This window comes from Rhodnius prolixus, unplaced genomic scaffold (assembly GCF_049639745.1).
Source record: "Rhodnius prolixus isolate KJV_2025 unplaced genomic scaffold, Rpr scaffold_6, whole genome shotgun sequence".
NCBI lineage: Eukaryota > Metazoa > Arthropoda > Insecta > Hemiptera > Reduviidae > Rhodnius > Rhodnius prolixus.
Window position 1 is genome coordinate 5,594,593 of NW_027411634.1, and position 26,413 is coordinate 5,621,005.

The 26,413-nt window shown below is 34.9% G+C and overlaps 1 protein-coding gene and 2 long non-coding RNA genes across 6 annotated transcripts in view; 2 read left to right on the forward strand and 1 right to left on the reverse strand.

The window, feature by feature from the left end:
* Window positions 1–12,625, forward strand: part of LOC141460416 (uncharacterized) — a 44,104-nt gene extending 31,479 nt beyond the window's left edge. For 2 of the 4 annotated variants that reach the window (XR_012461995.1, XR_012461992.1), the window contains exons 9-12: window positions 712–824; window positions 5,217–5,345; window positions 8,621–8,719; window positions 12,261–12,625. This is a non-coding gene — a long non-coding RNA (uncharacterized lncRNA). The remainder of the gene's footprint in view (window positions 1–711; window positions 825–5,216; window positions 5,346–8,620; window positions 8,720–12,260) is intronic. The other 2 variants (XR_012461993.1, XR_012461994.1) reach the window with 2 other exon arrangements.
* LOC141460419 (uncharacterized) lies at window positions 528–13,901 on the reverse strand. The gene is made up of 3 exons (XR_012461997.1): window positions 13,704–13,901; window positions 13,363–13,613; window positions 528–874 (listed from the first exon to the last, which is right to left on the reverse strand). It is a non-coding gene; the product is annotated as an uncharacterized lncRNA (long non-coding RNA).
* A 2,389-nt stretch (window positions 13,902–16,290) lies between these two features.
* LOC141460136 (venom protease-like) lies at window positions 16,291–26,220 on the forward strand. The gene is made up of 8 exons (XM_074139822.1): window positions 16,291–16,449; window positions 19,259–19,311; window positions 19,861–19,988; window positions 21,163–21,299; window positions 23,883–24,051; window positions 24,185–24,429; window positions 25,572–25,732; window positions 25,813–26,220. Exons 1-8 carry the CDS (start codon window positions 16,380–16,382, stop codon window positions 25,972–25,974), a joined length of 1,125 nt encoding a protein of 374 aa, XP_073995923.1. The 5' UTR covers window positions 16,291–16,379; the 3' UTR covers window positions 25,975–26,220.
* Window positions 26,221–26,413: the final 193 nt, after the last annotated feature.

Genomic DNA, 26,413 nt, shown 5'->3' on the forward strand with positions numbered 1-26,413 from the left:
AACCGATTCACAAGAATGATTTCCAAGGATCTATGCTAGACTTGAAAGAATTTATTTTTGATCTCAACCATTTCAGGTACCAAAATTGGACTTTCCCTGGGAAAATATGGTTCAGGCTAATTTTTGTGTGTGTGTGTGTGTGGGGGGGAGGAGTGGTTGGGCTTTCCTCGAGAGCTTCATTCAATGAACATATGGACTTAAAACCAAAGTTCTATTCATGGAAAAATAAAATTAGCTGACCTTAAAGTACGATTTAATTTTTCCTTTAAAAATAGTACCTTTAAATTGATCTATATAATATTTGAAGCGAACTTCTTTTTTTTGTATAAAAAGTAGTGTGAGTATCCCTACCAGATGTATTATTTATTATTTTGTATGTTCTAATGACAGGGAAACAAACAAAAATCTTTCTGTTATTTCATTAACTGGATTCTATTTAATGAAACTCATTTCTCATTAAATAGAATGGATTAATTTTTAATTACACTTTAAAATCAGTAATAATTTTGTATAAATGTAAATAATAAACAAAATTGCATTGTTTACGTAAAAAAAGGAAAATTTGTTTACAGAAAACCATTCGGATTTAACCAAAGTATTGTTTATTTATTAAACTTTTAATATTTCAATTTACATTTATTATTTCTAAAATTCTTTGTATTTTTTTTTTTTGAAGAGAAAATTACGGTGAAATTGTTTTTCTCATTCTAGTTGTCCTCAGTGTCCAACAAATCTGTGTGTGTGTACATTGTTCTTCATAAAAATGTTTAATGGACATTTGTGAAAATTCTAGAACAATAACATTTTGTGAAACGAAAACTTAGGTGAGTTATTTATTTATTTATTTTTTCCTGTGAGTATTTCTGTGACCAGCCTAAAATGATAAGAGGAAATCTATTTTATTTTTGGTTAAAAAAAAAACAAAGAAGCTAAGTACAAAATAGAAATAAATAGAAACAAGAGAAAATAAAAAATAAATTAAAGAATTTTCTTGAGGGATCAGGAAAAGCTTTAATACTAAAGATTTAATCGGGAAAGCAAAGGGGAGCACCAAGGATACAGCTCCTCTGATCTCTGAACCGTTATTAAACCTTGTTAGTTCAATCTTCCTTTATTTTTATCTCCTGTTTAAACTTACTTTTTTTGTTTTTTTTATTCTTTAAAATGAAGATTATTTATTGCCACCCTTTGATAATTATTTTTAAAGTTAATTAGGGGATATATATATATATATATATGGGAAGCTGTACTTTGAGATCTCATGCTTAATTAAAAATTACTGATAAAGAAAAAAAAATTGGGGTTTGAATCATTCTTTAAAAAAGGGCGCAGGAATTGGCTGAGTGGTTAGCCAATATTGACTGGTTTCCATCGCGAAGATCTCGGGTACTGTTTAGATTTTTTCCCCCCTCCTTTGTGATATTCACCAAAATGGCTCTTAAAAATTTTCTTTAGGCGTTGAACATCATTGCATTCAACATTTTTTCTACAAAAATTCCGTTAACGGCCACCCTACTAGCAGAGCAAAACCGTTTCAACATGTTCTGTTCTGTGCCATTCATAGGTGACGATCAAAAATTCCGAGATAAATGAAACTTGATTGATTTCATGGTTTGCTTAGATTAGATTAGATTTAGATGGGCGGGACGGGACCTATACTCCACGGCACCGCAGCCACAAGAGGCTTATTGTGCCTTCCCTCTAAATCTAGTAGGTGAAACCTCCTCTTCTAAGAAGGTTGAGGGCTTTTCCTACCAGTTCCTTCTGCGCTATAATCTCCTTTGGTCTCAAAGTCCCAAAGATGTCGTAGCGCAGTCTCTCGATTCATTGGAATAACAGGTGAGAGGCCGTTTCCTCCTCTTCCTGGCACAAGCTGCACAATGGTTCCGAGTTAATAAGCCCTAATTTGTGCAGGTACTTTCTGAACCTACAGTGCCCTGTGAATAGGCCCGTAATCAGAGTGATCTGATTCCTGTCCAAGCCCAAAGTCTCTTTGGTTCTATGTTTGCACAGCAAGGGCATAACACTCTTGCTGTGTGTGACCCCAGGAAGCATCACCCAGTTCTTTTCGTGTTCTCTCCAGATCTAATCTCTGGGAGCCTCACGAACTGCACCCGTGGTGATCCCCAGGACAGGCTCCGGGCCAATGAAAGGAGTGTTGGCTCCATTCCTGGCCAGTAGATCAGCTGTCTCATTCCCCTTAATCCCCACATGACCCGGCACCCATTCTAACCGAACTTTATTGTGCCGAGCCAGTAGTTCTAGGGCCTTTTTGCATTCCCAGACCAGGGAAGAGGTAGTTCTGAAGGAGTCAATGGCCTTCAGCGCGATGGTTTGCTTAAAAAAAACAGCAGTTTCTACCCTGAGAACCTGAAAATTTAAATTTTAAATGAAATTGTTAAATAAAAAAAAATTTAAATTTAATATGATTAATATGTATGTAATTTAATTTAATATTTAAATTTAAATACGGTTGACATGGAATCCCGCCATACTAGACTGAAAAGACAAGAAATTTAACCAACGCTACAAACTTCTCGCCAGACTACTTGACAAACGTTCGAAACTCAACCTACATAACAAAAGACTCTTATATCTCTACTGTTACTGCGACCTATTTGGTCATACGGCATCGAAGTAAGGGGGATCGACTAAGCATTCCAACTCACTACGCCTCCAGGCATTACAGTCAAAAATATTTCGAAAACTTCTTAACGTTCCGTTCTATGTATCAAATCTCACTATCCTCCATAATGACCTCAAAATCCCTTTCATTACAGGTTCTTGCTAAAACTCGTTTCTCTCAAATTTCATTCCTCTACAGCAGCTCATCCTAACCCTCTCATAGAACATCTATCTTCCTCCACATTACCTACTAAGTAGATTGAAGAGAAGATGGCCTCGTGATCTTCTCTTATCGTGAGAGCAAAGCACGTTACTGGAGTGGCATCTCTGGGTGCCTTCTCCACTCGTGATTTTCTTTTATTTCTTTTTTCTTTTACCATATTTGCTTGTTGCAACAACCGTTGCAGAGGTAGATTCCAATAAGAGATTAAAAAAAAAAAATTAATATCGATTACTTTTTTTTTTTAATTTATTTGCTATTCACAATCTACAAAGAATAAAATTCGTAATAAGTGAATACGATAAAAGAAGTCTTCATGACTGGATCAACTTGAGGAGAGAAGCTGCCCACCGGCAACACTGTCGCTGGAGTTTCTTACATTAATGGAGATTGTCACGAGGCCAACAGCGTTTCAAAGGTCGTGGAGGACGATATGGAATCGTTGTGGAGGCGAGATTTTGAACAAGAGAATTGGTACAGAGTGGAAGAGAGTCAAAGAATTTTCTAAATTTAGATTTAGTTTCGTCAGTTATGTATGAGATTTTGAGATCGTTATGGAGGGTAGAGTTAGAGACATAAAATGGAGAATTTCTAATCTGTCCGAGAATTTTTGATTGGAAGGACTGTATTCTTTTTGAATTGGAATGTTTGGTTGAACCCCACAGCTCAAGTCCGTAAGTCCAGATCGGTTTAAGTACACTGTTGTATATTAGTCTTTTATGTTCCAGTGGTAGTTTGGATTGTCTGCCAATTAGTCGCAGTAGTAATTTGTTTCGTCGGTTGAGTTCGAGTCTTTTCAGTTTAGTGTGTGGATTCCACGTTAATCTTTTGTCAATGTACATCCCAAGGTAGCGAACTAAATTAGCAGAAGGAAGAGGAATTGAGTTAAAATTTAAAGTAGGACAAGAATTACGACGCAGAGTAAAAGTTATCTGTTCGCACTTTTGAGTATTGAATTTGACTCTCCACTTTTTGGCCCAGGGTTCAAGTTTGTTTAGATGATATTGTAGATGAGAGGAGGCTGTAGTGGCGTCTGAGTTAGAAGAGAGAATAGCAGTATCAATATCGATTACTAATTCAGTTTATTTGTAAACAAAATAAAAACCGTTTAAGATGAAAATTTATTCAGAATTTGAACTACATTTCTGATTTCAATCTATAAAAAGATATATCTGTGTTTACTGTAGGTGTTAAAATTAGGGAAAAGATATAAGATATTATCTAATATATCTATCCAACGTAAATTAGCTCCCATATATAATGGAAAATTACTAGTCAATAAATTTAAAAAAAAATAATAATTTAAAAAAAAGGACTGTTTTTTTTACGTTTAACTAAAGATGGGTTACACCCGTGGGTTGATTGTGTAGGATTTCTTTAAAAAAAAAAACAGGTTCATTAACAAGATTTAGTTTATATAGTATAATAAATGGAAATAAAAATAATAAATTGAGAAAAAGGAACTGGGGGATTTAGCTGAGTGGTTAGTTTGGTGTAATGGATTCCCACGCGGAGATCCCGGGTTCGAATCGCCCAGCTGCTGACACCCATCAGGTTTTCTCTCTTACTAGGAGCTTCTTACAGCTCACTGTCCGGGGGCTAGAAGTGCCCTGGGGGGGCTTCAATGACGTCAGATGATGACGCGCCTTTAAATTAAAATAAAAGGAATTTTTTGGTAATTAAAATGTGTAACAAAAGTTTTTTTTAGCATTATAAAGTTAAAAGCAGTGTGACCAACTTAGCACTGTTGTAATTTATTTTCAAAAAGGAGAAAAGAAAGAAGGGTTAGCTAGGGTTTGTGGTATTACTGGCCATCTTCTCTCTCACACTCTCTCACTCTCTCTCTTTCTCAGGGGAGGTTTTGTAGCCCTGTGGTGGGGAGGAAGTACAAAAGGGTCACCTCCCCCCACTGTTTGTATGTGTGTGGGAGGTGAGGTAAGGGCCAACTGGAAGGAAGTTTTTGTTTTTGTCCTGAACTCCCTAACACTGGCATGAGGCGGACCCACCATCATGCTTCGCGGAATGTATGTTGAAATTTTGAACAAAAACATGTCTACCTTAATTATCATTATACGAGTATAATATGCTACAAGTTTGTGCAAACATTTTGTAAAAACATGCAATTGTAACAGAAACATTTGTAAAACTATTTCCAGGGCCCTTCCCACAGTTTTTTTTTTTTGTATTTTATTTTGCATATTTTATTTTATTTTTTGTAATTATTTTAATATGTGAATCTTTTTACATCTATGTTCCAAGAAGTAAAACTGTTTTAAAGGCTCTTTAGGGTTTGTTAAATTAGTTTTATTTAGTAATTAAAATTATGTTTCCTGAGATCTCATCCTAAATCAATATATGGGCATTTTAATAGATGAGTTAGGAGGATTAGAAAGCGAGCCAAAACACGGAAACACTGAAACATTGCTACTGCAGTTTCAAGACGGATGAGGGATTCTGTCAAAATTACAGAGTGATTACAGAGCATTTTTGTCAGTCAGGGGTGAGTAATTATTACTCTCTCGGGGTGATGCATACGAGGGTCGTTTGAAAAGTTCGTGCAAAAATAAAAACTACTTAATTTTTTGGGGTAAACCTTTTTTATTTTTCAACATAGTCTCCTTTTAGGCTTATACACTTCGTCCAACGCTGCTCTAGTTTGTTGATCCCTTCCGAATAATAGGATTTGTCCAAGTCTGAAAAATAGCCATTCGTTTCTGCAATCACCTTCCTCGTTTGAATAAAATCTTTTTCCCGCCAGCCATTTCTACATATTGGGGAACAAATAGTAGTCCGAGGGAGCCAAGTCTGGAGAATAGGGGGGGGATGTGAAACGAGTTGGAACCCTATTTCCATTAATTTTGCGACCACAACTGCTGAGGTGTGAGCTGGTGCGTTGTCGTGATGGAAAAGGACTTTTTTGTGGGCCAATTGTGGGCGTTTTTCTTGCAGCTCGGTTTTCAAACGGTCCAATAACGATGAATAATATGCACCTGTAATAGTTTTACCCTTTTCCAGATAGTCGATGAGGATTATTCCTTGCGAATCCCAAAAGACAGTCGCCATAATCTTTCCGGCCGAAGGAACGGTCTTCGCCTTTTTTGGCGCAGATTCCCCCTTGGTAACCCATTGTTTAGATTGTTCTTTGGTCTCAGGTGTGTAGTGATGTATCCATGTTTCATCCACAGTGACGAAACGACGCTTAAAGTCCTGCGGATTCTTCTGGAACAGCTGCAAACCGTCCTTGCAACACTTCACACGATTTCGTTTTTGGTCAAGCGTGAGCAATCGCGGCACCCATCTTGCGGATAGCTTTGTCATGTCAATATTATGTACCCGTTCATTCGAGATGCCCACAGCACTAGCAATCTCACGCACCTTCACTCTTCTGTCATCCATCACCATGGATTTTATCAATGATTTCTGGAGTAGTAACCTCAACAGGGCGTCCAGAACGTTCAGCGTCACTTGTGCCCATATGGCCGCTCCGAAAATCTTGAAACCACTTATAAACTGTTCTAATCGAAGGTGCAGAGTCACCATAATGTTTATCAAGCTTCTCTTTAGTCTCCTGAGGCGTTTTGCCTTTCATAAAGTGGTGTTTAATCAACACACGAAATTCTTTTTCGTCCATTTTTTGAAAATCACTCGACTTCCTCGATTCAAACGAATGCCAAACACAAAGAAATAGACCGATCTGGCTGAAACTTGGTGTGTGTTCTTCCAAGAGATGCTACTAACTAAACATAACCTCGATACGCGCCAGTAGTGCTATCTCTCTGACTTTGCACGGACTTTTCAAACGACCCTCGTATAAGTACTTGATACTCCATGCAATATCCGTCTCTGGTATCTTGAGTATACTGTTCGTTTCGATAATACAACCAACCGAAGTACGTAATTACTTACGGTTGTAACTTGTGATTATTGGAAGCGATTTTAGAACAAAAATAAAAAAAAAGATTGATTAGTTTTAACTAGTTTATTATTATAATTATTTTTAATGTCTCCCATTTTCGAGCACAAACGCACCGTACTGTTGCAGTATCGACTTAGAAAAGATCGCTTCCGATATATCCACCTTGATTGGAAACTAATAAACTAATTGATTCAGATAATAATGAGAAATACTTAATGCAACGCCTCTAGAGGACCGCTCAGTCAACTATTTCTTTTTCTTCCTTCTTTTGCGACCAGAGACGCTAGGTAATCCTGCGCTTAACCATGAACTTAACCTTTTTCCTGACTGAGAGAAGGGTCAAGTTAATAGAAACTTACCTAATTACAATGCTAAACTAAATCGATTATGATAGATCCCTTTTATTAATTATTATATTTCTCGATAAAAATCTGTTTTTGTTTTTTAAAAATCTCATTTAACTTAGTTGCAATGGAAATAATAGGAAAAGTTTTCTAAAGATAAAACTTATAGTTCTCTCCAGCAACCGATAGACTGGTGAAACTTTAGTACCATACACGTGCATACAATAGTATGCAGTATGCACTAAACAGTATAGAATAGTTGGGAGGATGTAGTTGTAACAAGACAAGCATACAGTATAGTGTGGTTTAGTTATTTACTCGACCCGTTCCGTTGATAGTGTTGGAGGAACTAATTAGAATAGTGCAAGCCAAGGTCAGTTCTAGCCGGTCTAGGTACATGTATACACATGAAACCCTTATAAATGACCAGTAGGGTGGTTGTAACCTGGACAATTCCTTCCTCACTTCATCCAAGTCTCTAATGGACTGTTATCTATATTTAGTTTACATGATGGCCGATTAACACAAACGTTGGCGGTGTGAGAGGAGGAGAGGTCGTGCCCATTGGGCCTGCTGCAATGCTATTAACTTGAATAGTAAATATATGCCATTTAACGGCAACTATTTCTCAGCCCTTATGATCTTTATAAATAAACTAGTTGTTTCCACAGAGAACCAGTTTCCTGGTATTAACTTTACCGGCGCACACACATCCTGAGAGCAATCAAAGATTCAAACCGTTCTGTAGTTCTCTATTGGGAAATCATGTCTTAATCAACGAATCACATTGTATAACATCAGATTTCTTTCATCTCCTCTTTGTGAACTTCGGACATGCATAAAAATATGAGGTCTCACATGCTAGAAAGTCCAGAAAATTAGTTAGACCCAGCAATCTGACATTAAAAGGAGATCAAGATTTCAAGAAATGCAGGAATATTGTCTGAAGTAGACCCATCAAAGTCTATCTCATCAGAGTCATTCTGGACATCATAGGTGGCAGGAGGCATCAGATCCTCATGTCTTGGAGAGCTCCTATGGAACCACCACGCAAACTTGATTCTTTTAAGACATTGCATTGCTAAAATATTGACTCAAAAGTGAAACCATCAAAGTAATCAGTGCTCAAGTTGCTTGATAGGAACCCCAGGACCGAGATAGGCGATTTAAGTTCATCGCCAAACAACAAAGCCACTCACCAATTTCAGTTTGGTATCGATGCAAAGAAAAAAAGAGCGGGAGCAGCCATTCGGATAATTGTAGGCCTCCTGTCCGAGTCTCAGGAGAGAACTTTTATGTCTTAGAGGTCGGCTCTTTAAGGGAAGATTAACTTATAACCTTCAAGCTTTACCCAGCAGTCCATTCCACAGACTGGGCTGTAACTTAAGTAGGCCTTTTGGCTCGCGATGTTGCTATTGTAATTATTATCTTTAAAAGTAGAACTAATTTACATTCCTTCCTTGTAGTATATATACCTTGTTCGCACCTATTAATTGCTTACATTTTTTCTTGCAGATCAGGAATCTCTTGGTAAATTTAAAAAATTACGCAAGACGATATGCCAAGAGAAAATGGAAAAGAATCATGGGGTCATCTAAAACTCCCAAACTTTCGGTAGGTAGAAAGTATTTTATCTACAAATCTGAATCTATCCCATTTTTTATTATCTAACAGAAAAGTACTTACCATAAAATTATTGCTAGTAACACACGTGGAATATTATATTGTTTTTTCTAAAACTGAGAATGATTGGGGGAAGAAAATAAAGCGAATTTAAATAGCCATATGGACTCACCCATCTGGTGTACTTGTTCTTGTAAGCTAACTTTTTCATTGGGTATATCATACTAAAAATAGCTTAGAGAGAAATACTTGTAAAACTAGAAGACAGGTGTGGATTTGCAAAGATACCGTAGGTGTTTAAATATGTCTGTGTGTATGTAGACACCCGACAACTGTCTGGACATATGCTCTCGCAGACCGTATGGTACCTTATCTGCATTCAACCCTAAACTAACCGCATAACATTATACCTATATTCCATGCTTGTAGGTTTTACCGCAGTTACACTTTTTTTTTTAAATCAAATGTATAAAGTTACAAAACTCGGCTCAACTTATGGAGACCATAAAATGTAAATTTGCTCGGAATACTAAAAGAAAAATTGCGGGGAGGAAGCACGAACGCTGTTACATTCTCCTTTGAACAAGGTAAATAGAAATAGAAATATCATCGTTGCAAGGATTATCGATATCGAAATAGTTCGACACAGTTTTCTGTGTGAAAAAAAAAAAAACTTCATAATGCTGAAAAAATCTGTTAAGTGGAATTCCGGTAGGCTGACTATATCTTAGCTTGATTTTTATTAAGTCCAGGAAGACAAAAGAAATTTTATTCAAAAGCTAAGATTAGAAAACGGGACAGGACCTACACCCCACGGCACCGCAGCCACTAGAGGCTTATTGTGCCCCTTCCCCTTTTGAGTCTAATAGTTGAAAACTCCCCTTCTACAAAAGGGTTGAGGGCTTTCCCTACTTGTTCCTTTTGCACTACAATCCCTTTTGGTCTCGAAAGTTCCAAAGGTTTCATAGCCAACCGCTTGATTGCAACTCAGCAATCGAGAAAAACAAGTGAGAGGCCGTCTCCTCCTCTTTCTGACACAGTCAGCGCAACGGTTCCGAGCTAATAAGCCGCCCCACCTTCTGCAGGATGCTTCCTGAACCTACTGGTGCCCTGTGAATAAGCATGTGATCAGAGTAATCTGATTTCTGCCCGAGCACAGAGTATCAAGTCAAAAAGCTAAGTTAACGTCGAATGCGAAATGCTAATACATACGGAAATTCGAATGCTATCTATTTAAAAAAAAAAAAAAGACCAAAAAGAAACTTCCATGTAAATTTAAATTAATTACAGTTAAATCCTAATGGGTAACTGAGAACTGGTAATACAATATATGCGTAAATTGGTTTAAGTTGTTAATTTGTGGAGGGTAAACGTGGTATACATTATTGTATATACATATATCTTGGGTAATGGTATATTGTAGGGTGCAAGCAACCACATAGCAGAGTGCTTGTTGGCAACTACCAAACTATACACGTGTGTGGCATTTCGCCTTAGCCCCTTATCTTCTTGTCAGAACCTACTAATGAGCAAAACCGACTTGCTCTCCCTTCTCTCTTCCTTCAAATGTATACCGATACCGCAAAACAGAGACCTCCACCCACAATCATTCCCCTATAGTGTTTCCCCAAGATGGGCGAATGAGGGAAACCTCAAAATCGAAACCCCCATTTTAGTGGAATGTGAAAAATGGTCTTTTCAGCCTCTCACATTTAGGCCCAGAATTCCTTTAATTTTAAACGCTTCAACCAATTTATCAGAGTTGAAGTATTTTATTTATTTATTTATTGCCAAATCATTAAAATTTTATTTAATTTATTGATCAAAAACTACTGTCGTACTTCTAGCTCAGCCACATCCATAGAGCTCAATGCCACTCGGACGAGGGGGGTTAATGGTGCGCTAAGAATATCCCTTAACTACTGGCTCTCCATTGCTCTGTACCTGGAAAATCCATAAGGAAACCTTGGTGAGTTCTTTCAAATCCTGGGTGTCTATTAAAACTGTCCGGTGAACTCAAAAAACAAAACAAAAAAGTCACTGGCTCCTTATAAAGATGAAGGCTTTGCATCCAAAATAAAGGAGGAAAAAAATAAATTGGGAAAACATTTTCGAAACAGTTAGAAAATCTAAATAATCGCCTCAGGATTTGGAAACTAAGTATATTAACCAAGCCAAACCGAGTCCTTCTTTTTTCAAATTTCCACACAATAACCGAAAGATTCTGCTGAATGACGTAATTCCTGAGCAAAATATAATTTTTAGAATAATTGAATGCTTGCTTAAAGCCATTGACCCCTGCTTAGTTATTAAAAAAAAATGTATCGTCATGAGTGAGTCCTTACTAATCTATCAGTAGAAAATTAGCAACATTACTCCATGCATAAAAAAATTATAAATGATTAAAAGTTGCTAACAAATTATTAAGAATAAATATGTATGAGTAATATTTTAGAACATATAAATGAGCGTGCATATAAAAGCATATATAACAATATGTTTTAGGCTAGAGTTTTAGTTGAAAGTGTGATTGTGTTTAGGGTTGTTACATAATTTGTATTCGTGCAGTGCTGTGTTACCCCTAATTACACAAACGCAGTAACAACAACAACAGCAGCACGTGTGCGCCCAGGTGTACCTAAAACTAAAACGCACACTGCTGTGGTTTGGCCTGTCTGTTCCATCTTCTTTAGACGCGCCACCTTCACTTTAGTCTTTTGTATGGATCGTGCAGACAGGAGAGTTAAGTAAACAAAGACTTTAACCCTAGCCCTATATATATATATATAATGGGAACAACCCTATTAGAATCTATTCTCTTTCCCCTGTAACACAATTCTGTACATGCGTCGTTCCTTCTTCCACTCTATGTTCCTTCAAAACAATAACTTTCTGACAGTAATTAATTATTTTTTAGGTTAATTATAATATATTGCTTCGCCTTTTCAAGTTATTCAGATAATTTTTTTAATCTTTCTCTTAGAAATCATTAATATTGTTAAAATTTTAATCATTTCTGTATTTCAAATTTTTTTTGGGGGGGGTTATCTCTTTTATTTAAAAAATTCTGTAAATGTACTATAAACTGTAAATTACTTTATAAAATTTACAAATCATACGGTAAGAATAACGACGCTGCATTATTGCTCTAATAATGCATTAAAACAGTGTAAATTAATTGGTGGTTAAGTTTGTGAGCAAAAGTAGCTGAAAATGTATAGCATACTATTATCACTTTTGTGCATCTACAGATAATACGTAATAATAACATTAAAATTGTGACGTGATCCAGAAAAAAAAGGTGCATGAGTTGATTATCATGGACAATTGTACTCTAGCTAGGCACTTTGTAGCACCGTTGGTGCTTTAAAGTGTTCTGATCGTAAAAAGGATTTTCGATAATTAATTTCAATGAACTCGTAAGTCTTTTCAGCTAGAGCAGGTTTAAATGTTGTGCATGATTTGACCATGAAGGTTAGTAACCTTCAAGTTTCGTAAAATCATGCTAAATTTGTTTTGTTTTGTTTTCTAGGCTTGGCGATGCTCCTTTCTCGGTCGAAGATGACCTCCATTTTGACCAATTCTTCATTGATGGAAATTTAGGTAGCACCAGATGGTAGATCGGCGCCCAGGACTCAAATTAAAGTTTTTAAAATTAAAATTTTTATGAAAATTAATTGAAAATTATCTTTAATGTGCTTACTCTAGGCTAGGCTATTTAATTTTATCAATGCTTTCCGGTTTTCTATTTCTAAAGGCAAGAAAAAGAACTGAAAATCATGAAAAACTGTATTCTATTAAAAAGTAAGATAAGTGGTGTTTGGATACATCTTCCCCATACATCGTTAATATTGAAATACGTAATAAAAAATAAATAAAATTTGCTGGTCTGAATCATGTTTTGCTTTTTAGGTCCAAACCTTTCATTTGAACAATAAGTCATTTTCTTAGAATTTAAACCATTTATCAGGAGACGAAATGGATCTGGATCTCCTGCTTGTGGTGCCCCCCTGTGTAAACTAAAAGGTAAACAGTGCACCAAACTGAATAGCTCAGGCCATCAGACTGTCTCAAGGGGAGTAGGAGTTTAACCACGTAAAGCTCTCTCGAGTGCTCAGGACAAGTGTTGAGGTCTAAAGTAGGCAATCCAACCATTTCACAAGGAGACTGTGGGCCAATTCCCCACATCTCTTGATATCAAACTGATTAGAAGAAACAAAAAAAAATGAAAACCTTTTATGACAGCGACTTGGCAAGAAAATGGAACTTGGAGCGTAAGTGGTATAATGGGAAGAAGGAGGTAGAACTTATTGTGGAGATGAAGAAAGTGTCTGTCCAGTCATCACCTTCATCGATTATACGGAGCAAAAAAGAAACGCTCGGGCTGTGCGGAAATTGTATTATTCTCATTCACTCAAGTGTCCCAACAAGCACCAGATCCAAGGTAGAAGTGGCGTTCCTGGTACATAAAGATGCTAAGCGGGGCAGAAATGTAAGTATATAAATGAGCCCGAGAAAATAGAACAATAATAATCCCTACACCACAAGATAGATACTAAGCAAATAAGTCCATTTATCAGACTATGCCACAAGATAAGAGTAATTAAGAATCTTGTGCTTAATATTAATATTACCGCCATTAACTGGGTCATCCGTAAGATGCAAGTTTATTCCCACTTTACATTATAAATCAGGCTTTGTTAAGGTTTGACAACTAGTAAAATCTTCAACAATACCATCTTACTGGGATCAATCTTACCCACTGAATATTGCCTCCAGAGATTTTTGGATTTAACTATCTGAACCAGGTGAAGTCATTTCCCAAGACTTCAAATCTATTTACTTTTTAGAAACAGCTGCATTAATGCAGTATGATGTGGAACAACTAGGGATTCAAAACATAAACAATATTTTAATTTTTATTCATAGTTTACTGAGAATATTGAGTAATACTGAAATTACGCTATGTACTTACAAAGTTAGCTAATTTATCTTGGAAAATTTTTGATAGATAAGGTTTTTAATTAATTGTAAATTAAACTTATTATAAGTCAGCAAAAACAGCACTTCAAAAGCAACAATTGTTTATTTAGAACTGATTGTACAGAAATCCAAATTTTGAAATTGAAATATTTAATTAAATTTTAGGAGTAAACATAGAGAGGTTACCTATTTTTAAGTCTTCTGGAAATTCATGCTTGCACACTCTAACGGCGAAATTTACAAACAGACGTATTTACAATTTTTCCCAAAAATGCTAGGAAAATTTTTATTTATTCTCATATTGTCATACTCATAATATTTGTATTTTATTATTATTTTATTTTTTATCCTTAGCTCATTCTAATAAATTTAATTTCACGTTAATTGGGCTCGGTTATTGCTAGTTTGACATGCTCGCGCATTCTAGTGGCGAAAAATGGAAACTAAAAGTAAGGTTACATGGTCATCCATATTGGATTAGTTTATTATTATCACTTAGAGTTCCAAATTTTAACCAGTTTATTGTTTATAACTATTTTTGCTATTAATTTACTGCAATGAACCAACAAGAGTGATTTAGATTCATAGTTAGTAGTTTTTTTTTGTTAATCAGTGTTTGAAGTTGGAATAACCAAGTGCAAGAATGTTTTTTCATTAAAAGGAAAAAGGAGATTCTGTGGTGGATGTAGGTAAGTCTTTTGTGTTTTAAATTAAGTTAATGTTTTCTTTTTCCTGGTTATATTTTGAAAATGAATTTAGTAGTTTTGCACCTTTAAAAATAAGAAATTGTATGAAACATAAGAATAGGTTTTATTATTAGCCACTTCTTATGAACTCAATTTTACACTTCTTAATTGCCTAAGTTATGGTATTTTGACTTGGTAGAGCAGTTAACTGACAGAAGACATGTACTCGAATGAAATGAAATGCTATTTTAAGTTATTAATGCTGAATGTTACGAGTTTCTATCTCTGAAATATTGTAATATTATGTGACAGCTTGCTTAAAATTTGGAACTCATCAAAACCAAAGGTTTTGCCTTAATTAAAAAGAATGAATTGAAAATGTCCATTAACTTTCAAAGGAAGTAAGTTAAATAAGTCTTACTTTAAAATACTGGTGGGGTCACTTAGTGTATGTGCGTTATAAATAAAGATACAGACTTTATAGAAAAGAATTAGTTACAAAACATTTCACATTATAGAAATATGTAACTATATTCTCAAAAATTTGCAGTGAATAATATGGTCAAGCCAAGTTTTTTTTGAATTTTTTTCTAGCTTAAAACGATTCTTTACAATTATAAAGATATTGCTACTTTTCTTTGAATGGTTGAGCTGGAAATTTTAGTGTACAATGCTATCTATCTCTCTACAATTTACTGCATCAAAGCTAAGAGCTTAATATGAATTTAATCAAGCAATTCAGGTGCCTTTTTACTTCTAGGAGTATTTATTTACATGTGCTAGGAACTTTGAATTTGACTTAGTAGTACTTAAGGTGTTGATATTTCAGTGATATCTTTTTTTTGAATGAGGAATTTAAAATTTTCTTTATTTCTCTTCTTAACAAATGCCGTTTTCAAAAGGTTTCTGCGATCTGTGGTAGTTTAAACGAACTGTTTTAGAGTATTGATTTTTTTTTGGTCCAAACGTCCTTTGCTCCAATAATTTTGGTGTAATTTTGCAACAGATTAGACCAGTATTTTAAATAAGGTAGTAGGCTTATTTAAGAATCAATTTTTTTCTAATATCAACTGCAGGCAATGTTCTTGGGAATCAGTATTGATGGTGTTATCATTGTATATTCTGTATTTTCAGCTATTATTTATGCTGTTTGATTGAGATACCCGCACGACTGTCATAATCTTTGAATAAGTGGCTTGAAAAAGGTACACTAGAAGTAAATTATTCACATTTACTTCTTAATTATAGTTGGTTTGCAAAAATCCACCTATTTAACATTATTATAGACTGTGAACTTTCTGTAGCTTTTTTTGGGAGAAACGCCAGATTACATCTTCTGATGGATAGAGTTGTTGATATACTAAGCAATGTTTCTTACATTTTTTGGACACAAGCTGGGTGTTCAAATGTTGAAAATCTTCTCCTTGATAATTTTCTAAATGGCTGTAACCTCATAGGGTTTGCTTTGAAAGCGATATTTTAGGTTACCCCTATCTTGGTGCTGTTCAGAGTAAGCACTCCTTAAAAAAAGAAAAAAAAGGGAGGATATTCAATGAGTAGCGTCTAGATTTGAGGGCCTTAAGAGGCTGTTACTTTTGAACGAAACTTGATGAAGTATTTAATCTGGAGGAGCTGGATAAAAGATAAGAAAAAAAAAGAACTAGCTTTGCTAGTTAAACAAAACTGCAGCTTGTATTCTGTACTAGGGGATTCCCCTCAGTGACGTTTGGCCTTTCAAAAAAAAAATATCCCAAATAAAAATCATATTCATTAAATAGCTATTAACGCTGTCCAGTTCCTGTTTCATAACAATTTCTGTATTCCATTTTTACATCCTGTACTCCCCTTTGAAATCTCTAAAAATATAAAAATATTTTCTGATAGTGCTGCCATCTGTAAAATCATTGTAGAGACCATTCTACCTGGTCTTTATATTTAAAATCCACTACACACAGTGGATTAGTTGAAATTTAGTGAACAAGATGTCAAAGTGGTGTTTAGTGGGTTTAACATTATTCTATGCGAAAAATATCGTGTGCGCACCACAATCTGGTGAGAAAATTCTGTTATTTATTTGTAATATTTATTAACAATTGAAAAATGTTTTGAAAGGTAATTTAACACAAGTATTTATTTATTGAAGTCATATAAATGTACGGTTAACCTTTTTTTTTAATTGTAAACTTTTGTGCCTTTTATTCGCATTGATAGATATTTATTTAGAATGAAATAAAATTAAAATAAAACAAAATAATATATATACAAATTGATAAATTTAGATATTTCAATTTTAACTCAAAATTATTATTTTTTAAATAGTTGTAGATTGTATTTGAAAAAAGGGGCAGTTTTATTCAGAAATTATCTGTAATTTTTGTGGAATTTAAGTAGTTTTAATTTAGTCATTTTGTTGTTTTGTTTTATAAAGAAATCTAAAAGAATGATTCAAGTTGGGTCTGAGTTATGCTCTTCTTTATCAAAAAATAATAATAATTAACAAATTTTAGCGTGTTTTTGAAATTATTTTTTCCAGTAAAGTCACAATTATTTTTAAAAGTAAAAATTATATTTTTAACAATACATAAAATACAATCGTAATAAATTAAAAATTACATTTCCTCCTACTCTTTTAGTATCAAATATAACTTTCAAAGGTCTGAGGTCAGGTCACGATGATGATTACTTCTCCGTAGCTTATCTCACGTCAAGGCTGGCCAGTAATAAAATATTTTTAAAAGTGAACCTTTTTTTTTTTATTTTTAATTCAGTGCAAAAAAAAATAAACACAAAACACAGATCCATCTTTTGTGCAAAACCTTTTCTGAAAAAGCTTGGGAAATCATTTTCTAGTTTTGGTTTTTTATTTTCTGGACATTTCTTAATGTTGTAAATTACAGAACAGCCTAAGTAACTACTTCTAAATTTCAATTCAAGGTCTAGCAGTTCAAGGTTTTTTTGTGTGTGAATCATGTACTTTTTAAGATGTAAGTCCCGTAATTATCTTAATATAATTAAAGGAGTTTTGGTTATTATTTTGTGTATTGTTTATTAGAAAAGATAAGCATTTAAGTTTATTTTTTTTTTAATTAATGTTCACCTTTTGTTAGCTAATCAACTCCGCGAATTTTAATAATGGGTAATGGCACCCTTATTTTGGTATCATTTTTTTTTTTTTGGGTCGTAGGAACTCCCAGCATTTTTGAATAGTCCGTGCTTAAGAACATTCCAATCGGCAGATGGACTTAGTAGGAGTTAAGAGACGTCTCCGTCGTTTGAAAGATTCCAAGAAGATTGTGGCATCCAATTTAAATCCAAACTCCAATCTTAATCTTTAATTGCAGTAGTAAAAGAGCATTTCATACTATAATTAAGTGTCGTATACTGAACAATTGGCGGAAATAGCGTTCCTTCTTGAAAGAGAGTCACCTTAAAGAGATGATCCTTTCTTTATTCTTTATCTCGGCTCAAAGTTGAAGTTTAGTTACAAAATTTGAACAAAACAAGTTAAGTAACGGTCAGTTGACACGAAACAAGAAGGGCTATGTTGAGAAAAATGTTTCATTTCAGACTAAGTGCTATTTCAGCCACTCCAGTTTTACTTTGGTCGGTTGAGGAACATTCTTATTGGCCTGCTTTGGGTATTTCGAACTCTGGGCTGTTAAACCTTCGTTTATAGTTTATTTTTATTTATTTATTTATTCTACGTCGGTCAGGCTCCTTAATAGTAATACTTGTTTTTAAAGTTTAAATATTTATATTCACATTCATTCAATAGTATTAAAAACACTCTGAAAGAATGCGCTAGAGTCGATAGCTCTTTTTGTTATCCCTTAATAACTTCCAGCTGATAATAGTAGATCTGATAACTGCACTAAATTGCTTCTAAAGGAATAATCAGTTACCTCTCTAATTTTTTTTCCCCGAAAAAATGTTTGGAAATCTTAATTTAAGACAAGTTTATAAATGATTCACGCCAGCTGGTTTAGAATACAAATGCCTTTTCTTTAACATAATTTATTATTTCATTGATGTACACCTTCCCAAGGTCATGATACTGTCTGATTGCCATACTTATAATAATAAAAACAAGACAAAGAGTTAAGGTCAACACTAAATTAACTTGAATATAATGAAAATAAGAAACAATTTATTCTAAATTAGTTTCAAATAATCTATTAAGTACAAAATAATTGCTGTGAAGGACTTATTTATTTTACTAGAATTAATCTAAATCTCAATAAATGCTGGCTAGCCTTAATATTTTGATTACATAATGTAATACATGTTATGAAAAACTTAAGATACGCTGGGTTAATTTTATAAGAACAAAGAATATAAACTACATGTACCATGGGAATCGGAAGCCAGTGTCATGTTAATGATGACCTTCTTAGATCTGAAAACTGCTAATATTATTACACATTGTGTCAGGAAATATTTTCCTGACAATGCAAAACTGCTGTTGGATTTCGTGTGGACATTTTGATGAGAATTTTAATTAGATCTTCTTCTACTGTTTGCCAGATCATTCATAACTGGAAGGGCAATGAGATGTATTGATTGATACCTTGAAAAGATTTCATTGGATTTGATCTTATTGTAGAAATTCTGTCTAAATCTTAGGAAAAAGTTCATTGCTTAGATTCGAAACACAGTTGCACCTTACTTGAATGTCTGTGTTTTTTTAAAAGAGCTCTTAAAAGAGAAATTGGTGTTGGTTTCTTAGTAGTTGGCATTTTCTTCTACTTCTTTTTCTATCCTGTTATCGCGTTATATTTTACCAATATCCAGCAGTTCTTTTATTTCGTGTTTCATTTTATATCAATTATTTATTTCATTACTTTTATTTTTTTACATGTAGAAAATCGTGAAGAAGAACAAGACCCGAAAACCTTACATTTGCTACTACCTCAGGTAAATCTTTTTATAGATATAATAGAGTAATGATCTAAAATAAAAAAAAATAATTTATATTGAATAAATAATAATAATTTTAATAAAATTGTTCTTAATATGAGCTAATATCTCTAATTATTTTGTTGCCAATTCTTTTTTGTCGAAATAAAAGTAAATACTCGTATTAATAAAAAAGTTGATCTAATTCGTAGTTTAAGATAGGAAAATCCAAAATTCGTTGCGATTTTTCTAAGATTTACTGGGCCTTTTTTAGTTACCATTTCATAAGATGTGGATTCTGAAAAGTGTGTGTAAAATTATGAGATTGTGAGAACGAATAGCCTTGACGTTCCCTAAAATCCAAAATAATGATTTATCAACTAACTCCAGTTGGGCTAATTTTGTGTAGGTCCTGAGTTAATAGTGTAGTTCGGTCTGGTATTCTAACATCCTGAAGAAGTGGCTAATCCAAAATTTTAACTTATAAACAGAATTGACTCCTACAATTTAAATTGATTTATTTATATATTTGTCATTAATTTATTTTCATTTTTCTCATATTTTCAGTACAATTCTTCTTGCTTTGGTGCTAGAAATGAAGTAGGAACGTGCGTACCTATAGAAACCTGTGTTTTAGAAGAATTAAAGGAAGATTATGTCAAATATAGGAAATATTTTTGCGTTTTACGAAATAAGTAAGTGTATTTCTTATTAATTTATTTTTGAGTGCTTAGATTAGATTAGATTAGACTAGGGCGGCCTCAGGGCCTACGCCACTGCGACCCCTTTGGGTCTATTGTGGCTCCCCTAACTTTAAAGCTCACCCTCCAGACCTGTCCTTTTAATTAGACTCTTAATGCTGGAGAGTGACTTTTGGGTAAAACTCACAGGCCTTGGTTTTTCCTCCCCGAGAAGTAACATCCTTAGCCACACGAGCCCCTCACACTGACACAACACGTGTAGTGCCGTTTCCTCCTCTTCCTGACAGAACCTACAAAGGCTATCATCTGCCAGGCCTATGCGATGCATGTGTTTTCTGAGTCTGCAGTGGCCAGTTAATAGGCCTACAATCATCCTGATAGCCCCACGGCCTTGACGGATTAATTCTGCATCGGCGAATAGCCTTTAATAAACTCCTTCGCCTGTCTCTGCCCAGTGGTGGCAAGCCACCACTCCTGAGACCTACTCTGCACCCATATGTTAATGGTCGCAGTCTTAACACACTTCGGAACCCCAAAACAGGGCTCCGGGCCAACGAAGTATCCCGCAGAGCCTTCCCGGGCCAATAAATCTGCCGCTTCGTTACCCTTTTTTGAGTGCTTAAAGTTTCTGTTGTTTTTCTACGATGAGCGGTGCAAATCTTTTGGAACTATCCTCAAAATAGGAATATCACCTGAATGCATGCGTCTCAGGTGTACTCATTTCTGATAGAGCGGCTAGCCACTCTCAGATGGTTCTATGTGTTTCATGGACGCCTTAAAGATACAGAAACTTTCTGACAAAGATTGTTGCTATATTTGTTTAGTTATTTGTGTAACAGTGGGATAGTTATTTCCTGGTACTATCAAGTACTAGTTCACCTCAGTGCTGGACGATCTGAACCAGAATTGGGTAGCCATTGCTAGGTCTTTCTGTCAGAAGAGACCGTCTGGATTGAAAGGGGTCCTGCTTTCTCCCGAACACTTTTCTGGCTTTGCAAAGTTCCTCGTTAGTGCTTGATAGAATTGGTAATTGAATTTCAAACAAACTCTTTGTAAAATGCCCCTTTGCCACATTCCTAAATAATATCTCCTATTTCAATTTATTCTTAAAATTATGTACATTGATATCAATATATAATTTTTCCTCAAAGTAAATTTTGTGTTACAGAGAAGTGGGAGTTTGCTGTCCTCATGATCTGGAAAGATTTAAAAGGCAGACTACAATGTCTCCAATAATTAATATTAACGAAGTAAACAATGAAGCTGAAGGATCTATCAATTATTCGAGGCTAGGTGACTTTGAAGGTAAAAAAAAAAAAAATATTCACGTTTTATACGAGTATATCAAAGTTTTGGTCCTGACGCGTGCGTTTCAGTGACTAAATGTTTCAAAACTATAACCTCTTTCAAATTTTGATTTATAATAGTTCTATAATATTTTTTTAACTTACTCGACAACCAAAAAGGAAACCTAAGCTTAATGTCAGTTCCAATAGTCATCAAATTCAAACTATCTGCAATTTCCGTTTTTGAATTGTACTTACCAAACACTCCTTACAGACAAAAACCACATAAACCAACTTATAAAATCACTTTTTTTTTCGAACTCGAAACGGATATTTACAGGGAGAGAAAAAAACTCAATTGGGCGATTTAGCACGAGCACTATAACTTCTCCATTGATAAAATGATGTGAAACTAACTACTCAAAATAACCTTGTTTGATTGGGTGCTCGTTTATTGTATGTGAAATAGTTTAAATGTGTTTTCTCTTCTATCTTTTCACCAGTATAGTTTCAAAATTAATGAGTGCAAGCTATATATTCAAAGTAATAATGGACCGTTTATTTTGAAAGTGGTGTACGAGGGTCGTTCGAAAAGTCCGTGCAAAGACAGAGAGATAGCACTACTGGCGCGTATCGAGGTTATGTTTAGTTAGTAGCATCTCTTGGAAGAACACACACCAAGTTTCAGCCAGATCGGTCTATTTCTTTGTGTTTGGCATTCGTTTGAATCGAGGAAGTCGAATGATTTTCAAAAAATGGACGAAAAAGAATTTCGTGTGTTGATTAAACACTACTTTATGAAAGGCAAAACGCCTGAGGAGACTAAAGAGAAGCTTGATAAACATTATGGTGACTCTGCACCTTCGATTAGAACAGTTTATAAGTGGTTTCAAAATTTTCGGAGTGGCCATATGGGCACAAGTGACGCTGAACGTTCTGGACGCCCTGTTGAGGTTACTACTCCAGAAATCATTGATAAAATCCATGGTGATGGATGACAGAAGAATGAAGGTGCGTGAGATTGCTAGTGCTGTGGGCATCTCGAATGAACGGGTACATAATATTTTGCATCAACATTTCGACATGACAAAGCTATCCGCAAGATGGGTGCCGCGATTGCTCACGCTTGACCAAAAACGAAATCGTGTGAAGTGTTGTGCAAGGACGGTTTGCAGCTGTTCCAGAAGAATCCGCAGGACTTTAAGCGTCGTTTCGTCACTGTGGATGAAACATGGATACATCACTACACTCCTGAGACCAAAGAACAATCTAAACAATGGGTTACCAAGGGGGAATCTGCGCCAAAAAAGGCGAAAACCGTTCCTTCGGCCGGAAAGATTATGGCGACTGTCGTTTGGGATTCGCAAGGAATAATCCTCATCGACTATCTGGAAAAGGGTAAAACTATTACAGGTGTATATTATTCATCGTTATTGGACCGTTTGAAAACCGAGCTGCAAGAATAACGCCCACGATTGGCCCACAAAAAAGTCCTTTTCCATCACGACAACGCACCAGCTCACACCTCAGCAGTTGTGGTCGCAAAATTAATGGAAATAGGGTTCCAACTCGTTTCACATCCCCCCTATTCTCCAGACCTGGCTCCCTCGGACTACTATTTGTTCCCCAATATGAAGAAATGGCTGGCGGGAAAAAGATTTTATTAAAACGAGGAGGTGATTGCAGAAACGAATGGCTATTTTTCAGACTTGGACAAATCCTATTATTTGGAAGGGATCAACAAACTAGAGCAGCGTTGGACGAAGTGTATAAGCCTAAAAGGAGACTATGTTGAAAAATAAAAAAGGTTTACCCCAAAAAATTAAGTAGTTTTTATTTTTGCACGGACTTTTCAAACGACCCTCGTAAGTCCATTTTCTCTTATTTCGAGAAAATTAAAGGTTAACATATCTGTTAATTATAAAATTTAGACAAATCATATGAAGTCTGGAAATGTTTCTACTGTTTTAACAATATGTAATTTGGTTATATAAATTTGTTTTAGGCGTATTTTACTAAACTGATGTATACTTACGGGCTGCAAATGGACTTTCAAAATTAGACAATTGTAAAAATCGTTTAATTTCAATATTGAAAAATCAAATAATATATATTTTCAATTAATAATATACTAATATATAATAATATTTCAAGTTAATAAATAATAATATACTTCATATTAATCCAATTTTGTTCACAAATAATAATGACACGACATAAAATAGAAGTAATATTTTTAATTTTAGACGCTAATTACATTGTTAAAATTACAAGATATTGATAGTATTTAATATAAAACAAATGTAAAATAACTGGCTACTGATCGGAAACCATCTGCTAAGCCGCCTACCTCTGTCAATTGGACTTACACCACTTTCATAATCGATGATTATGCAATTTCATTTACCGACCAATTTTAAATTCTACAAAACATGGGCATTTTTTAAGAAATTAAACACGGACTAGTTATACATAAAAAATTAACATAAAATTAAGCATGAATTACGTGATATCTCATTTTTTCTCAAAAATGGACTTACACCATTTTCAAATATTTTTTTCTGATTTTTTGTACATTTACTAACTAGATTCTATGTTCCAGAATGTGGATACAGTAGTAAAGATATAAGAAGTATAACTCGCGGACGAGCGGCTCTGAGAGACTGGCCTTGGATGGTGGTTCTAGTCCGAAAAGTGGACAAATTCCATTTCTGTGGTGGAGTTTTAATTACAAATCAACACGTACTTACCGCTTCACACTGCGTGGCCAAGTACTATTTTCTCTCATTAGTGCAATTATTATTTTTTTGTTAGTAATTAAAATAGTGTGGGTGTAAATAATTCTTATTGTTCAATTTATATAAAATAAATACAATATTGCCGAGCTGAAGAAAATTTTTTTAGGATCAAACCGGAACAGACTTTGGTTCGTGTCGGTGAGTACGATTTTAGTAGAGAGAATGAGACCAAAGCGGAAGATGTACCTCTAAAAGGCTTCATTATGCACGAAGACTACGATCACAGTACATATGAAAATGATATAGCCATTATAGTGCTGCAGTATGTAGTAAAATATAGTGTATTCGTACAACCAATATGTTTACCACTTCCTGGGCCAGATTATACCAACACTACGGCCATTGTAGCAGGTAAACAAAAAACATTTTTTTTATTAGAAGATTTGAAATTAATATAATATAGGAATTTAAAATATGGTAAATCCTGTACGCAATTTACGTTAATTCTTCTTCATCTACTTATTGTTGGTTGCTTCTACAGCCGTTGAAGAGTCTAAGCCAGATATACTCAACCTTGTTTTTTTGTCGCGGCGGAACACTTTTAATAATTTCAAAATTTGGCGGTACACTAAACAATAAGATAAGTTTAAAAGTATTTTACTTATCCATAATACTCTGCGGCCATTAACTTATGGGTGCAGAGTAGGTCTCAGGAGTGGTGGCTCTCCACCACTGGGCAGAGACAGGCGAAGGAGTTCATTAGAGGCTATTCGCCGAGGCTGACTGCAAAATTAATCCCTCAAGACCGTGTGGGGCTATAAGGATAATTGTAGGCCTATTAACTGGCCACTGCAGGCTCAGAAAACACATGCATCGCATGATCCTGATGGATAGCCTTTGTAGGTTCTGTCAGGAGGAGGAGAAGGAAACGGCCACTGCATGTGTTGTGTCAGTGTGAGGGGCTAGTCTAGGCTAAGGATGTTACTTCTCGGGAAGGAAAAAACCAAAGCCTGAGAGCTTTACCCAGGAGCCACTCTCCAGAAATAAGAGTCTGATTAAGCGGACGGGTCTGGAGGGTGAGCTCTAAAGCAGGGGAGCCACAATAGATCCATAGGGGTCGCGGTGGCGTAGGCCTTGAGGTCGCCCTAATTTAATCTATTCTATTCTATCCATAATACACTGTGTAAAATAGTTTATTTTCAAAATAAAATAAAATAATATGTACTACAAAAACAACAGTATATGTTTATTAAGGGATTAATTACAAGTTTATAATAAGAATACTTTAAATGAGAAATTTTAGCTTGATGTTTTTTGATAATTTCGTTTATATTTGGTCGTATAGATGATAATGATATTCTCATATCGTCTTCTACATTTATTGTATGCATTTCTAAAGTTTGGGCGGCTTACTCCAAAACTTTCGCGGCACAGTGGTTGAGAAACACTGGCTCTAAGCAATCACTTTCCTCCAATCATAAGAGTAAATTGCGTAAACAATGTATTGATTGGCCATTATATGTATATATATATATTTGTTTTGTTCTATAAAGGATGGGGCACCATTGAATACGGAGGTCCAATGAGTGATGTACTATTGGAAGTAGCTGTACCAGTATGGGAACAGGAAACATGTGTAGACAGTTTTACACAAATCGTATTCGATACAGCTATGTGTGCAGGAGGCTATGATGGTGGCAAGGATTCTTGTCAGGTATCTAAATAAAAAGGGTGAACAAAAATATTTCTTCCCAAGTATTTTAAGATTTAATGTACTTATTCCCATTATATTAGGGTGACTCTGGAGGTCCACTAATGACGCAGAGAGATGATGGAAGATGGATGACAATTGGCGTAGTTTCCTGGGGTATTCGTTGTGGTGATAAGGGTAAACCTGGAGTTTATACCAGAGTCAACAATTACCTTGACTGGATTGCATCCACAATCTCCAAATAACCTTGGCTACCATTAAAAAGAGGATTTCTACTATTTCCGGTGCTTGTGAAATATGTGTTTTTGTTCATTTGACTCTCTACAAAGAAATCTAATTGGTTTTAAACAAAATTGAATCAACCAGCATTTATAAAAAAAAAGAAAGTAACTTCTAAAAAGTCATTTTCAGAACAGCAATTAGTTTATCAATGTACTTTTCAGACAAGTATTATTTTTAATAAATTTTTATTTATGTCTTAGTTTTTAACATCCCCTCCAAACTATTATTTAATTACCTTTTCCAACTAATAGCAAGACATTCCTTTACCAATTTCACATACATGAAAAATTACAGGGTACACCCATAAGAAGTGCAATGGCTACCATTATTCAGTAAAAAGCTCCCTTAAGTGTCCAACCACACCCCCTCCAGACAGCCCATCATAGAGGTTCTAAAGAAGAT

Excerpts from the sequence above, each read along its gene's own strand:
- LOC141460136 (XM_074139822.1), top strand. The coding sequence starts at position 16,380 with ATGTCAAAGTGGTGTTTAGTGGGTTTAACATTATTCTATGCGAAAAAT. Across the intron at positions 16,450-19,258 it reads CGTGTGCGCACCACAATCTG|AAAATCGTGAAGAAGAACAA; the intron begins GTGAGAAAATTC and ends TTTTACATGTAG. Across the intron at positions 25,733-25,812 it reads GTGGCAAGGATTCTTGTCAG|GGTGACTCTGGAGGTCCACT; the intron begins GTATCTAAATAA and ends CCATTATATTAG.